At 35.9% G+C, this 17,062-nt stretch overlaps 1 protein-coding gene across 1 annotated transcript in view; it reads right to left on the bottom strand.

The window, feature by feature from the left end:
- The window catches only part of SLC12A7 (solute carrier family 12 (potassium/chloride transporter), member 7), a 50,148-nt gene extending 33,899 nt beyond the window's left edge, over positions 1–16,249 (bottom strand). Inside the window, exons 1-8 of the mRNA XM_009895056.1 lie at positions 16,171–16,249; positions 15,138–15,232; positions 12,143–12,265; positions 9,444–9,590; positions 8,767–8,821; positions 6,558–6,688; positions 2,809–3,050; positions 796–1,007 (exon numbers count right to left, since the gene is read on the bottom strand). Coding sequence (XP_009893358.1) covers positions 796–1,007; positions 2,809–3,050; positions 6,558–6,688; positions 8,767–8,821; positions 9,444–9,590; positions 12,143–12,265; positions 15,138–15,232; positions 16,171–16,249 — 1,084 coding nt within the window. The remainder of the gene's footprint in view (positions 1–795; positions 1,008–2,808; positions 3,051–6,557; positions 6,689–8,766; positions 8,822–9,443; positions 9,591–12,142; positions 12,266–15,137; positions 15,233–16,170) is intronic.
- Between the last annotated feature and the right edge of the window lie 813 nt (positions 16,250–17,062).

Raw genomic sequence — 17,062 nt, 5'->3', positions numbered from 1 at the left:
CTTTATATTTGATATTGTAAACTGAATTACTATGGCAGTAGTGATTGCCTAGTGTCCCTATGTAGAGGTGCATATTTATATGTCAAACCTTATTTTAAGGGGAAGCAGGGGAGAGGTATCAGAACATCCATTTCATCCCCAGAAACATTCATTGTTTGTATACAATACAATCCACTATGTGCTCAAAATGAATCTTATGACCCCATGCAATTGGAATTGCAAGCTGCTGCTGCAACTGTACAGGAATGTAAACAGAAGAAAATCAATACATTTCATAAAACATCTCCTGCCCAAATGCTGGACTGGAAGCTAGAAAGACTGCTTTTCTCCTAATCCATCGCTAATTTGATGTATCACATTGGACAAGCCACAGGACTTCATTCATCAACACATCCCCTGTAAGTTGGAAACAAGTTCTCCCTCAGGACAGTTTGAGAATGTATTAATGAGCAGCTTATTTCAATAAGTGTATTTGGCATACAAAAGAGCTAAACACTTTAAAAAACAAAAATAAGTTGAGCTGTGACAAACACTTTCCTACCTTTTTTTTGTTAGAACAATGGATTTTGAAAGAGTGCCTATAAAACTCCAGTGACCCCCCAAAATTAAAGCATTTGATACTAAGCTTCTAAAACCAGATGGAAACTTCACAGGAGGAAGGTACAAGTAGTAATCTTTCACAGAAACAGATCAGAGCTAAAGAAAGAGCTAAAGGCTAGACCACCACATTACTGAACAGCTACAGGTCAAATTAATAGTGTCTGAAAAATTTTAAATCATTGCTTTCCAACTTACCAGTTAGGACTCCACTCATTATTCCTGGAATCCCTTGAATTTCTGTTACATTATTGAGACTAAAGTAGTCATCGCATGTAGCATTAAGCAAAGCACTATCACAGAATAGGCGCCACAAAGTTGTAGTCTTTGTTTCATTATTGCTTTCAGTAAATTTGGCACAGACATCAAAGCTGCGTTTTGACAATGTACGGTTTCCAAGGAGACAGATACTATAAACAAAAAAAAAACCAGTGATCCTTCAATATAATGTTGTACATTAAACCATTTTTTGGTCAATTAGACTTCTTCAGAAATCCATTACTTATAGTACTTATCTTATGGCCTATACTACATCTACTAAAAGAGTATATAATCTCTGCATATAAAACTATCAGCAATAATCTTTGAAACAACAATCAAACATTTTCACTTTAAGGTATTAATAGCTATTTCGCCTTCTGATTTATTCTTTGGAAAATCAACTCAAGCAGCTGGGCTGCTAAATAACAGAGATCATGAAAAAAGTGAAATTAAGTAATACTTAGTGCAACGATAAGCCTGACCAAGAACATACAAAAGTAAGATTAAGCAAGTATGTCATACCCTTTTCTAGCAAATAAATATTTCAGATGGCCCTCAAAAATACTAAAATCCAAAAGGTAGGAAATAAGCCAGGACAGTCAAATGGCAAAATTCAAAAAACACTGGTAGGAGTACAGATTAAAGAATCACATAACAGGAAGCAATTAAAACACTCAGAAATGAAAGAAAATGAAAGAAAATTAGAAAACTCAGAACAGTCTGCAAAAAGCAAATTCCTAACAGCAAAGAATATTAAGGATCTAGGAACATTTCTTTGTTAAGCTACACAAAATACATCTAGGAGATATCTATTCCAGGCTTGCTTAATAATGAAGTGATATATAATATCTATGAAGACAAAGAAGGAACATCAAATAAAACATGTGTTACACAGGTAAGTCAAAGAACACTTAGTACACATCTAATACATCTGAAGGAGCTCAGTTAAGAAGCTGATAACAAACAGTAAAAATATACCACTTGGTATTAGAACAAGCATACAAAGCCAAGTAGAATATTGACCTAGTGTAATATCCTACTTCTGATAGCAATTAAGAATAGATGCCTCAGGAAGAATACAGAACACAAGTACAGCTTCAGGGTATGGCATCACATGGAAGCCAAGCAGACTTAACAGAAAGCTACTCCTAAAAAGACCATCTTGCCACTTGCCTTGTTCATTTTTCTTTTTAATTGCTGTAGACTTGCTGACCCTATAGCAGCAAGGTGAGTTGACTCAACTCATGGAAACTTCTTCCAGTTTGATTCAACTGGGAGATGATGAGGTAAGTTACTTTACCATCTATACAATGGCTAAGCCTAACAGGTTAGTGATGTCAATCTAACCAACCAGCTAAGTGGAATTTGGTCTTTTTGGTGACCAGCTTACCACCAGATCAGCTTTACCATAATATAAAACCACACTTGAGTTTCTCATTTTGAGGCAGACTGTTCAAAATGTGAACAACAACATTTATTGGAAGATAACCATTCTTTATAAACTTTCCTCATGACAAAGAAAGTTTGAAAGTATGTTTCTTTCCTAATTATGGGTCATAGCTACAATGCTTTCTTGAAGGTTTTAATTTATTCTATAGGTTTTTAGTTTAATTCTTTAGATAAAGCAGCTATATTTACTGTCAGCAAAACTCACCTTCCTGTTCTTCAGCTATGGATGAAATAACAGTCAGTAATGTTAAGTACCAAAGAACATTTTCCAGAGTATCATGTCTTATTAACAGTGAGAGAAAGATTCAGCTAGGTAACTCAGAATAACAAATAAGCACATAAATGTCTAAGACACATAAAACTTGCCACTGAAGCCAAAGTGCTTGTATTTTGAAGTTTAGCTTAAAACAAAGTGGTTACAGTAGCTATTTTCCCCCCCCCTTTTTTTTTTTTTTTTTTTTTTTTTAAATAACCCACACTACTTAAAGATATCGCACTTACGGAAAGTCAGGTGGGTCAAAAGCAGTCTTAATAACTCCAGCATATATAGCAATGATGGAAAGAATCACACAGGCAAGGAAGACCAGTGCAAGTTTGTTGACATACTTTACTCCTACAAAAACTACTATGGCCATCAGGATGATAATACACGTTCCATAAACTCTCATGTTGTTCAGCATAGCTTTTGTTTCTTCACCAACCTCTTCTGCTTTAAATATAGCAGCACTTGGAGAAATGTAGGTCTGCAAAAAGATACAGCAAACTATCATACATGTAATAATAAACATTTTAAGAAATCATTTACTTGAACCTCAAAATCTAAGCTTCTATTACAATATCAGTTTTATTCTTTCACAAATCAGTTTAGCCAGATGACATGGGCGTTTAGAAAGCGTAGAAGTAAAAGGAAGGAGGAGGCGGGGATGAAGAGAAACAAGTTTTGAGAATGAGGTAGTGCTTTTGATCCAGCTTGTTCTCTCCCCTTTAAGAGTTTCCACTCAGCAAAGTCATGTCACTGCCAAACAGGAAAAACCACTAAGGACGTGGGCAGGGGGACTATTGACAAAAATTAAAAGAAAAAAACAAAACACAAAACTAGCTCAAACACTGAACGCAAACCAGATATATCATTAGATTAATTTCAAGTATTTGCTGATTAATAGTTCCACTGATTGAAACAAAATACGAAGAGCCAAACAGCAGCATAATAATAAACTAAAAATGTTTTCAATACTATAGTCCCCACACTACATTTCATAAAATTCCAAGAAAGATACCTTAAACATCGTACCTTGAAAAATGTTCAATGGCAAGTTTACCTTAATTTTTAATCTGAAGTTGCAACAGCACAATTTAACGTTAGTGTGGCAAAGCTTAGTCTTGTGGTAAAATCAATATTTTAAACTACCATAATTTTAAACAGGATTCTCTTACAGATCTCTATTTCATATAATTTTGTTCTGCGTTCTACCTGAAAAGAAGTCGGAAGCACAGCCTATAGGACTTACATGCATGTAAATGCAGATGGAAAGACAAACTCTGACCTATAGTTCTGAGACATTTCTGTACTATGCCACGTGATAAAGATATCTTTATTCCTTCTAACACCCTTACAAAAAAAAAAAAAAAATCTCTGCTCAGCTATTAGGGAAGTATTGGGGCTTGAGGCAATTCCACTCCTTCAAAACAGCTGCTAAACTGACTATACTTCTAAAGGCAGGAAGAAACTTTGAGCAGAAGGCTATCCTGATATGTTCAGAATCAAAATCAGATACAGGCAATTCTTTACTAGAATTTTCTTTAAATTAATTTTAAGTTAAATTTAAATCTAGCAAATTAATATTTACTATAATGCAATAAGAGATGAAAATCATCACATCACCTTAAAAGAAAACAAAAAAGCAAAATGATAAACTGGTTACAGATAGAGTATTTACATATTGTAATTAGAAAATCCTCTCCATTGTGATTTTTCACAAGTATCAGGCTCTGTATGGAGGCACTCCAAAAGGTGCTCTTTGTTGCCCTTCTGTTCACAGCCTTTCCTGGGGAAAGCAACAAGCAGATGCCTGATTTCTGCCCCTCCAAATAATCCATGTCCAAGTGGGGAAAAAAAAAAAATAAAAAAAAAAATCAACATTTGTGCCTTGCGGCTATGACAGGGCTCTGTTCTGAGGTCTGCCAGATATGACATCCTGGGAGGCTTTTTACTTTGAATTCCATAGCTGAACCCCATACATGTTTACTAGCAATACATAAAACCAGCATGCCTCTTAAGTAGGGAGAATAGTGCATCAAATCCAATCCACAATCTGGCATGGTGCTGGTGGTGTTAATATAGAAAAGATCTCACAAGCCAGCAGCAGTGAGTGAGGACTACCTCTAATTTCAATCCATACGTTTTTGAATTTATGACATGGGTCATAGTAAGTAACTAGAAGGAGGAATTCTGAAGTATCTCCTGTGCATATCTGCACAGTCTCTGACATGATGACCAATAACTAACTGGCCCCTCCTATATGAGGCAAAGCCATAGTAGATAGGACAGGCAGTCTTCCACAGCATCTTTACAGTAATACGAAATTTCAAAGCCAGTAGTCTGAAAAGGAGGAAGCGAGACAGATTCTTAATTCCTGCCTCAGGAGATACGCCCTTCATGTTCTCCATCACCTTTCATTGGGCAGCAGATTTCCCTAGTGCATATGGCAGTGTCAAGCACTGTAGTCTGTGAGTTATCCTGGAAATGCTTATATGATGTCAAGCCCACAGACTTTCATTTGGAAGAAGTCCTCCTTGACCTTAAAAAAAAAATCATGGCTTAAAATGATTTATGCTACACTTACCTAAAGTAAGCAGCTCTTCCAACAAAAATGCAGAGGCACCTAGGTGCGTTGACTGCTTACTATAAAGTAGTTGCCAGATTTAAAAATCTTATAGTCATGATCTCAAAACTAGAACAGTAAAATGGAAAATTAATTCCAGTAGATACAAAGTAAGTGGAAGCTCCCCTGAACAGCTCACTAAGTATTCAGGGCTCAAAGCATACAGCCTGGGAAAAATGAAACAACATATATATTGAGAAGTTACAGCAAGAATGCAAAAAAAGAGATGCTGAAAAGACAAAGGATGGGCAATACCATGAAATCCACATCCTTGTTAAAACTTAAGAGTCACAAGGAAATGAACCAAAACCTTCTTGCATTATAAGAAGAAAAAAAAAAAAAAAAAAAAAAAAAAGAGTAAGACATCATTCAGAGTTGAAAAGGAATAAAAATCTTGACTCTCAAGATGGAATCTTCAGTTTTCAATTCCAAGTCTAAGGTGACCTAAAGGAAATGCTGTGTGCATCTGCTCATTTATGTTTGCAAACGGAGAGGAGGACATACAACAAAAAAGCAGCATAATGTACGGATCAAACTTTTTTAAGTTTGCTGTGGTGCACTATGAACAAACGCAGACAAAAATTTAAAGAAGAAATTAATTCCTTCACATTCCTTTCTCTATTATTTATACTAAAATAGCTAACTTAGCATCATTAAATCCAAACGACATTTCAGAGACCCTGAAAGTAGGCATTGTCAACTATGATTTAATCTGCAATTTAATGTGACATTTCAATAAGGACTGTGTAATTTCTTGTGGGTTTTTTTTGGTCATTTTTGATACAAAAGTTGTAGTATTAAGGTGGTACAAAAATCACTGAATTAAATCTTAGCATGTTTCCAAAGTCTACTTGGTGATCTGATGTTCTTTTCTGCATAATTTATTTCAATATCTCCTATTTAGTTTTCATGTTCAATTTATACAACCAGCTTGGTCCTATACGTTTAGTTTTGGAATTTTAGGTATGTCTTACTAAAATTTATATACTTTTCCTTGCAACTCTGTAGGTGTACAGTAGCACAGGCATAATTTATGGGACATTTGGTATTCAGAACACACTATGAAAATGTGACAACAGATATATCGCATCTAGTACAAATTAGCAAATGCTGGAATTCTGTTTGGTTACTATTTTAAGTAGAACAAGCTTACATCAAACAGGCTTTAATTTATTTTTATATTGCTTATCAGAATTTTTTGAACTTTTTCAAATAGTCATGAGTAGGAATAAGCACTGCCATACTGGAAATATAGTATCAAAACATTAAAAATTACCAAACTAGAACGCATTTTAGGCCAAGCGCATTCCTCAGCAATCTCCCAAAACAGCCTAAATACATTTACTCTTAAGAGAAACTAGTACTTACCAGTAAAATTTCAATGGTACCAAGAATGTACATTGCTCCTGCAAAGGTTGTACCCAAGTAGAAACAAAGTCCCACTGCTCCACCAAACTCTGGCCCTAAAGATCTTGAAATCATGTAGTAAGAGCCTCCAGCTATGAATTTAAAACAAACAAAAAAAAAGATTACTCCAGCCCTTCTGATTAAGGACAGCAGTGGAGAACAAAAATTTGAATCATTCAATCAACATAATCAAGAAAACTACTGCATGCATCTCCATTGAAGTGTTCGTACCAAAACTGTATTCAATGTTTACACCAACTAGGCACTTTGAACATAAATTTCACAGTGAGTATCCTCATGTACATTTTGTGGGGAATAGAAAATAAACACTAAGAAAAAAGAGGAAAAAATGCACAAGCTAAACAATTAAGAAAAGGATATACAGGTACAATTAAATGTGAGTCAATCTTTAGTTTCTAACCTCAAGCCGTTCACAATCAAACAATAAACTTCCAGAATAGTTTCTTATGAGACAGATAAAATAGAACTTGTCTCACTGATATGCATTCTTTTTCTTTTCTGTACATGAAACCACTACAACTTTCACTAGAGGCATTTTTTTTTCAGTATCACTTAAAAGTGTTAGGTAGGGATTACTTTTCTTGTCTACTCATATACTAGAATCTTTCCATTCTCACTTGTATTTCCTATATACATGCATCATCTATCTTTAAGTCATAAGCCCTCCCTTCTGATTTCCACTGTACCATTTTCCTTTCAATAAGGCTCTAAGTTTCAAACTCTTTATCTCCTTATCTCGATTTCCCCCTGACCCCCTCAAGACATGCTCCTCTCTGGTTCCCTCTCCATATTCTCTTAAAATTCATGATGTTTTTCCCCCACTCATGACAACTGAGGAAGAAAGAGCAGACCCAGAAAGGAAGTGCTTTACTTCAAATAAACATACACCACGCTTGTATAAAATTAGTGCGCAAGTAAGAAATACACTTGTAACCAAAGGGCAGAATCTGAAACTACTTTTCAATATGAACAAATGAGAAAATAACCACAAAATGTATGATGCATCACCAATCCTTTTACTAAACACAATGCTGTTGCATATAACGGCAAGAGACGTGATACTGCTGCTCGAGTCTTTCAATTCTAGGTTCCTATATGTGCTTTCTGCCTCCTCCATATATTCCAGCAGAAGCAGCATTTCTCTAAGAAACTGGCAACACCAAAAAAAAAAAAAAAAAAGGTGAAAACAAGACCTAGCTAGCATAAGAACTGCCAACTTCAAAGATTCATGTGACACTCAGATGTTAAGCAAAACCTTTACCATGAACTTGAAAAATATGAGAGGTAAAAGAACAGAACATTTTAGCTATCTGGACCCTGATTTTCATTATAAAATATAAGTATTTGAAATATACATACAACAGAAAATTGTTTCATCTATGGTGCTGTATCCATAAAATGTGATTATTCTACACTCTGCTAAAATTGTAGTGTTTACTTTTGCACAACAATTTATGCATCAGTTCTGGAACCCCTTAATAAGCTGGAGAAGCTCTTCAAGTGAGGAATTTTAACTTAGGTAAACTGTTCAGAGTTCATAACAATGTCTCAGCACTAGTATTATGAATTAATGTGTTGAGAAACTGAAAGGGATAAGAGCTTCAAAGGCTAACTGATTTTGCATCCCAAAAAAAAAAGTCAGCTTCATAACTGAAGAGGTACAAGTTCATATATTTATCCTGCAAATTTAAGAAGACGATCATAACCTAGAGTGCTTATATAGAAAGAGATTTCTGCCAGCAGACCAGCTGTTATTCTTGCACAAAACAACATAACTAGCTCCAACATCTATAAATGGAGTCTAGACAAATTCAGGAAAAAAAAAAAAAGCAATCTTATTTATAAATTTGCAAAGAAATCTGCTTTTCATGAAGTCAAGTCTCTACTAGGTCAAACTATAACATTATCTTTCATTCAAGCAAAATAAAACGATTGATGACAGAAGTGTGATACACTTCCTAATTCCCAGAAGGTCCAGTTAAAAGATTGCATTTCACCTTAAGAAGTCATTTGCAAATCAGTTAAAAGATAATACGCACTTGATACAAAAGCATTACTTCTGGTATTTCAGGATACAGTAATTTCATATCCCTGCTTTAAAACTTCCATCATTTGGCCATTCCTGATTTAAGATAAAATTATTCATTACCTGGAACTACACCATTTGTTGCTATTGCACTCATTGAAATTGCAGTTAGCATAGTCTGTGGAAAGATGAAACGGAGAAAATTTAAAATACTGAAAGTTTTTTGAAAGATGGGGCAAGACAAAGTGATCAAATGAAACTAGGAATTCTTTTTTTTTTTAAATAAGATACTACAGCAACCAAAAGTGATCATGTCTTTGATAAGGCACATGCATGCAAATTAAGAACTGAATCTTCTACTGAAAAATTCAGTAAGTTTAGATGTTTGAGGCAGTCTTTAAAAAGAACTGGAAGAATAGTCTACTGAATATACTTAAAATAAGAAGTTCATTCTTCCAATTAAATAGTAGTGACAAATTGACCAAGTGTCATTGTTATGACAATATCATCTACTGAAGTTGTGAAAAGCAGAACAGTTCAAATCTCAATATAAATCATGAAATATTTGCTAAAAGCTGATTTAATAAAATCCATGTAACACTTACTGTTATCAGCTCAAAAGAAACTCCATACAGGCTAGAATGACATACGAAACTCAGTGCACATATATTCCATGTCTCCCAAATGTACTAATAGTTAACCGTTAGGGAGAAATCTTCCTCTGCTACTCATATATTAGAAGACAGCAGTACTCTTGTAACAGAGGATTTGGCCAACAGTAAAGGAAAAGTATAACTCACACAAGCACAACACATGAACACAATGATGAAAGACTCAAGAACTCCAGCTGTTCCCACAATCCATGTTAAACGCAGGAAAAGGATGACTCCCAAGATGTTTTGCAAGCAGGGCAGGTACACACCAATAAAAGTCCCCATACGTGGAACCTGGAAACAAAGTCAGAACATTATTTCCTTTGCACTAAACAATTCAAGTCCATAAGCACTTTCTTCCAAACACACTTATCACAAATGCTCCATAAACAAATGCGAAGTGAAACTGAATGGTAGCTTCAGAGTGTCCAGCTTTGCAAATATTCATAGGCAATTTATGCAGAAAGATTTCTGAAAAGACAGAAAACTATTTAGCATAGCAAACCCTCTTGTTCCATATGAATTAGGATGAAAACTTGATAGGGCTAGGATGCCCCTTTTTCTGTTGATTACAAAGCTTTACAAAATTTCTTCTGAAATACCAGTTATACACTACTGTTGAAGAGAAATTACTGTCATAATCAAAACAGCAAATATATTCTGCAGAAAGTTGATCACCAATTGCCCTGTAGCTGACTCACAAAATGATATTCAACAATAAGTTTTTAGTTTTTTCAATTAAAAAAAAAAAAAAAAGACAGAAAAGGTATTGTGACAAGCCCAGGAAAAATGCAGAGCTGACTACAATTTGTTTTTGCAAAAGCTGTAAAACCTGCCACAACATAGTATACTTATTTGTACTTTTTATCTGCTGGTGATTATCGTGGGTCAAAACACACCAAAAGCATTCAGGCTTCATAATTAAAGTTCTAGCCTTCTACACTTATGAAGAAATTGGGCCTAGAAGTAATAGCTACACACAGTAGGTTTTCAGATACAGAAGCTCTTCTTAAATCACAACTCAGGCTGTGAAAAAAAATGCAATCTATTTTAATAAATAAGCAAGCATTGGTGCTTTGTAAGTTAACAAATTTTTTTAAGAAAACACTAAGGTCCCAAGAACTTATAAAGAACCACAGAATGCCATTTAGACTGTAATCTTTACTTTTAGCATCTTGGGCAACATTATGTGCAACATCAATGCTACTGTGTCAATTACACCATTAAAAACGTTACTCTGCCAGGCTCCTATTTAACCATCACTTAATTTCAGGCATGGCACTGAAAAAGAGACACATCCATAGAAATTATATTTTCAGGCCACCAGATGGTGCTCAAATGAGATTAAGTGCAAGTGAAGGCAGAGTGTTCATTTGGCTAGTCAGTTCCAGAGGGATCAACACTGTGCATTAACAAAAACCTCTGCACAGCAGCTGGACAGAGGACAAGGACTGCACTAAGGAAAGTGCAAGTTGATCAGCATTGGTTTTCTCGTATCTCAAGCTGTATCTTCAGATGAGAAGAAAAAAAAAAAAAACACAAACCAGAACAAAAAAAACAAACACAAGGAGATAAACAAAAAACACCCACACACAAAAATGCAGGATATGCAAAAAGCTAAAACAAACAGCTGGACTTTATTCCTCAACCTTGCCCATTGTCCTGATACCAACTTTCCATACTACCATAAACAGTTCTACTGCAAATATTCAGGTACCATACCATAAATCTCTCTTCCTGTCAAATGAGTTCCAGTTGTAACCTTACTTTCAAGCACCTTTTCATATCTGTCTCCTCTGCTATGTGCTCCTTTCCTTATTCCTATGTCCTTCTCCTCATTTGTCCGTAGCTCAGCATACAAACTCAGTAGCAGCACCCCTTCTCCTACACACAAAGACAAGTGACTCCCAGTACACTCCTTTTCCCAGTATCTACCCTAAATTTGCTCATTTCAGTCACCATGCTCAACTGGTACCAGTTCATAATCCCTCCTTGCCAGGGAGTGTTGTACTCTGTCAGGTCACACGTTTTTGATTCAATCTTTCTTCTTCTGAAACAGCTCCCTGCTCACAGAGGGATCAATCCGACATCTCATTGCAGACTGCGACTGTTGCATGTGTTCTATTTCTACAGAGGTCTAGATAGGTACTGTGGGTATCCAATAGACAACCCTTGAAGAATTCAGTTGCTGCATTCTAGCAAGCGTGTTTACAGATGTGCCAAAAGAAGTCTTTGCCTTTCCTTTCTTCCTTATGCCCTGATAAATATCATATTTTTGAGGTATGTAACAAAATGTTTCCTTGGAATGTGTCCATTAAGTTTTAAAAATACTAACTCTGACACACAGACACAAGAGAGCTACTCAGAAAAACTGCTACCATGTTAACAGAAGCAAATATTCTTATGGATTTAAAAGAGTGATCTGTTTCATCTCAAGTTTTCCTTAAGTTTCAACTTTTAATTGCCAATTAAAGTGCATTAATAAACCAGCCAGAAGAAAAAAATAAATCATACTGTATCCTCAGTAGAGGTAAACAAAAGGTACTGATGATTATACATGGACAGAAGGAAGAAGAAGAGAAAGGAAGAGGAAACTGGGTTCACTGTGTGTTTCAGGTCCTGGCCTTGCACGCATTTTATCTAAGGCTTTCACGGCAAGGTCTCACTAAAACATGCTAACAAGAACACTAAATTAACATAAGCCCTTCTCCAAATAATCAATTTTAAATTCAGTATTACAAGCCTCACTCCTGTTTTTAGGCATCCACATATTTGCTTTTTAGGTTGAAAAAATGCTCCTCTTTGTGGCTAACTTTGTCTCAATAACTTATTAGACATTTAAATACCTTGACTTCCTTTCGCTTGCTGTCTTCATCTGCTTCGTGTTCCACCACACCTTGAGTCAGATTAGTGTAGTTTGCTAGTTTATTAAGAAGAGATGACACCATGGGATTACTATCCATTTCTTCCTGTTGGGATTTTAAGAACACTGCATTTATTAAATAGTTTTTCTCAAAAGTCATGATTTTATGATACTACTTCAAACACATACTTAACAGGTCAACCCCGATTCACCCAAATCCAGAAATTACCATGACAAAATAGCAGCCAGCTTTCAACCAAGAGTTCTAAATCTTTCTAGAAGTTTAACACTATGAGGCTGTCTTGCAATATTTCTTTTGCCTTTTTTTTTTTTTTTCCTCTTTTTTTTACACTCTTACAACATGCAGCTTGTATAGCCGGAATATAAGGGAAATCTAGAGAAGGGTCACTGTTAATTATAAAAATCTATTCCTCCCACAACAGGGGTTTTAGGGGATTGTACTGGCAGGTACGAGTCATTAGGGTGTTTTTCTAGCATCTTGCCTGTGTTCAGAGAGTGGCCTCAAACGATTCTCTCAAGCACCAAGGTATAAGGAACACTCTCAGGCCTACTATTTTATCATAAACCATGCATACTACTTCCAAAGTATTCATTTGTCGAAAACATAGACACATATGCATATCATTTGTAATATTACTTGACACAGAAGTCAGCCCATCTTTCTTTAGCCAAATATCTGCTACAAAACGAAAACACGCTAAAACAAATAATAAAATCCAGGAGAAGCATATATAATAAAAGGATCTTAGAAGAACAGAACCAGCAAATTCAATCAAGTATGCAAGATCGAATATTGGAAGGAAGACAAGAGATCAGGATTGCAAACAAAGACAAGAACTAAGGCACTTCTGCCTGAGGCCCGAGGTCACAATAGTCATGGTTATAATAGCCAAACTTCTTTGTAACGGTTTATACAAAAATTCAAACACAAGTCAGCTGAAAACATGAGAAGAATAAGATTGTAGGAAACATATTATGCAACATATATACTACTGTCCTTGTTTAAGCAACATAGAGCTAATTTCTCGTCTAATACTTGGCAAGACCGCACTTTTAGAAGACTCAAGTGTCTGAGTTTCAGAAAGTATTTACTTTGTAGCCAGATATGGTGTGTGGGTCTCAAGGTCTCAGTGTTTTCGAGCTTGCCAGGTGCAGGGATGAGGAGCAAGATCTGTGCGCTTGACCCAAGCTGACCAACAGGATTATTTCATACCATCAACATCACATTCAATATAAATTAGAAAGTTTGTGGCAAAGTTGTCTCTCCCCCGATGGCTGTGATCCTGAGAACTTCATGTCCCAGTGCCAGACTCCTGGGGCCTTCCTTTCCTCCTGAAGCCATAACACTCAGTGTGCGACATTTGCTGTTTCCTGCTGGGAGTGCACAGCTTCCTACTGATAGAATTGGCTGAGTATGATCTTTGCATGTTCTGTATTGGTATTGGGATCAATATTGGTTCTTTAGTGCTATTAATTACCTAATCTTACTCTATTAAATCTGTTTATACTTCCACTCCCAGGTTTCTTTGGTTTTTCCCCCCAGATTCCTTTTCCTGGGTGGGGAGGGGTGATAGAATCATTGTCAAAACAACAATAAATTGTTATGGGTTTCTCAAATCATAACAACTACCAAAAAAGATTCACCACTACCACAGCAATAGTGATAAAGTTATTAGAAGGCTTTCCAGGCAACACTATAACAGCATGGTCTATAACCAGAGATATGTAAAAGATAGTCATCATTATACCATCAGCTGAGGATTTAACGTCAGCCACTATTCAAAATAACGGATGCAAGCATTGTATTTAAAGGAGATCAGAGACAAAAAGCAGCTATGGCCAATTTATCAACACTAACAGCTAATACAACAGTTAATTTGAACAACGGGAAGGTTTGGACATTGCTTTATGGAATAGAGCTTGAAGGACAGAAATTCTATGACAAAACTCCACGACCATGTTTTCTGTCAAAAAATAGTAAGAAATTCCATACATGACAAAGACACCTAATGACGAACATTACTTTGCTCCTTAGTACAATCTTCTCTAAAACTTAGTGAAAAATACTAAAGATACATTATTTGGGTCACACAGAAAGAGGGAACTGAAAGATCATGCCCTCTGTGCAAAGATATTTGAAAGGAAGAAGAGATGACTATAAGAAGATGACAGGAAAATAGCGGGTAGGATGCAACAGTAAGATCACTACACAGTGTTGGAAGGACCTTGTTTATTGTTAACAGCAAGAGCAGTTGATGCTGCTTAGAGCAGAAGAACTGCAGTTGAACTTCAATAAAAGTACTATTTCATTGCAAAAGTGGCACTTAAATGTACCATATCAATATACTTTTTTTTCTGTAAAGGATTGCAATCATTCCATTAATTAAACACATATTAAACTTGGGTTATAAAGTAGATGCTTACATTAGAAAGTAGAAATAGCGATGGTATGCTCTGCACTGTAACGGGACAATATAACTAAGTCATGGCCTATCACAGTTGGTTTCATAGTTTTGCTGCTTTGAGAGAAGTCAGTATTTCTCCTGTTCAACTTAATATATTTGCTAATCCTTTTAAAGTTGGATACTGCTTTGGATACTATTTTTAACTTTCAGAAGCTTTTTCTAACAACAATTTCTAGATCCTAGCCCAAAAATTTTAAATGCAAGAAGGCTTATTTCATGTCAGTGTTTCACATCAATGTATTCAAAAATGTACTGTTCTTGCCTATATAGATAAATTAAAATACAGAAGGAAGAGAGTTGTAGCACTTTTTTTTATTACATCACTCAAACCCACAGAAATGGAATGCTAGCAGGAACCAAACTACTGAAAAGTTGAAGTTTATTTTTTCCCACTAAATTTCAAAAGCAAGAAAAACAGGGTTTTACTTGTTTTCATCTTACTACCAGAGCCTCAATTGAAGGTGAAATACATTTTTAGGGTATTTAACTTACCTCAAAGAGAGCCATATTCTTTCCTTCATACATGTTTCCTCTGTCCATCTCTGCAGTGTTAATAAATGGACTACTTTCCCTGGCAATCCCATCTCCTGGTGGAAAAGTGCAACAATTAAAAACAAAAGGAAAAAAAAAGACAAGGTATACCATAAAAGGAATAGTCAAAAGATGCTGATTCTAGATAACGGTGGAGGTGGCTGCCAAACATTGTATCTTTGTCCCTGACACATGGATTCAATGTCCACATTTAAGGAAATTAAGTTTACTTTAACAGTCTAATCTTCGTATAGTGTTCTACATCTTAATTATTACTTATTATTCTTTAATACATAAGCTGATCTCTCCCCTGCCCCATCTTCCCCATTTACTTAAAAGCACTTGATAATATAATTTCACATAAACAAAAACCCCCAGCCGACCTTTTCATTACTTTACTGACTGTCTAAAAAAAAAAAAAATCTAGTAGTTGAGGCAGGAGTTTATGAAAAACACAATATAAAAGGAATTATATTGTAAAGGTTGTGGAAACTGTTCTATGACATGCTATATTTATTCTATTCCTTATCTAAATATCAATCTCATTAAGCCGTATGTAGCTCCCTGACCTCCTCTGGTGCACCCCTCAAAAAAAATATAGCATCACTTTCACTGCCTTCCAGCCCAGGTAATACAAAAGCTATTACATGCTGATGCTGTCCCAACTGACATTTCCAAATAGTCTCAAGTCCTTGCCTTTGCCACTTTGCGTATGTGCTTTTGCTTTTGTGCTTATATGCACAAGTTACAGCAACAACACCTACATAGTCTCTTCATCGTAAAAATTAAGGAACAGCTGGAGAACAAGTTGTACTCTTTTGCCTGTGTCCTCCACTCTGCCCTCTCCAGAACACTTCTCCCCACATGAAGTCCTGGAACAAAGCTCTTGCAAACATGGATACCAGCCTCAGCACAAAGTATTATCTTTGTTGTTATAAAGAAAGAAAGAGTCTCTCATCTGCTTGAGAGACTACATTCTTGACAGATTTCCTACCACTCTCTATAGCTCCCTTCTCCAATAGACTCTCCATAGTATTACTATTCTTATTCGTATAACGACATAGAAGCCGCATACTATCATGAGACTCAAAAGATAGCTGTTGTCCATTAGAGCTCTATAATTAGTTCCACAATCCAGAGAATAACTGTTGATGAATTAATCCGCAACTAGTGTTCTTATCCAATGTATCCATATCGTCCAGCTTTCATTTTTCTGTTTCTCTACAGTTTATAATTGGTCCCCCATTGCTTCAAGTCCTACAGCCCGGCTAGGTCTCCCTTCTCCAACAATGCTTAATGCAAGGCCAGCAGAAGGAGCACTGTGAACACAAAAGACACTGCCACACAGAGCAACACCTCGAGATGTTTCACAGTGCATGGAACATACTGGTTTAGCACAAGATTGTCTAAGAAATTGGCATTTATCCTTTAATCGGCTCCATGGTACTTAGAGAAAGGTTCAGTTAGCTTTTCCATAGACAAAGACCAACTCTGTCCCCAAGCAAATACATGCCGATTTCTCTTATCTTCTTGCTAAAGCGTACGAACACTAGAACTGCTTAGTTAAGACATTGCACTTTCTTCCCAAGATTTTTTGGAACATTGTTTTTCTTTTAGATCCATTCCTTGAAATAACCATGTTATTTTTGCTAAAGTTTTTACAAAGCATTCATAACAAGGCATATTCCCAAGTTAAAATGAAAATAAGGTTGCTTGATATCTGTCTTGCTAAGACCACATTTCTATTGATTTTCTTGCCTATTGGCAGCGTACTCCCTTCAGGGCACCTCCAATCCCTTCAGAAAGGATTACTCTTCAAAAAGTGAGCTGGAGCATTTCAAGTACTGTTTTGCATTCATACAAAACGTAATGTCACCAGAGTTATC

This window comes from Charadrius vociferus, unplaced genomic scaffold (genome assembly GCF_000708025.1).
Source record: "Charadrius vociferus isolate BGI_N301 unplaced genomic scaffold, ASM70802v2 scaffold101, whole genome shotgun sequence".
Classification (NCBI taxonomy): Eukaryota; Metazoa; Chordata; class Aves; order Charadriiformes; family Charadriidae; genus Charadrius; species Charadrius vociferus.
This window is presented reverse-complemented; position numbering and strand designations above follow the sequence as displayed.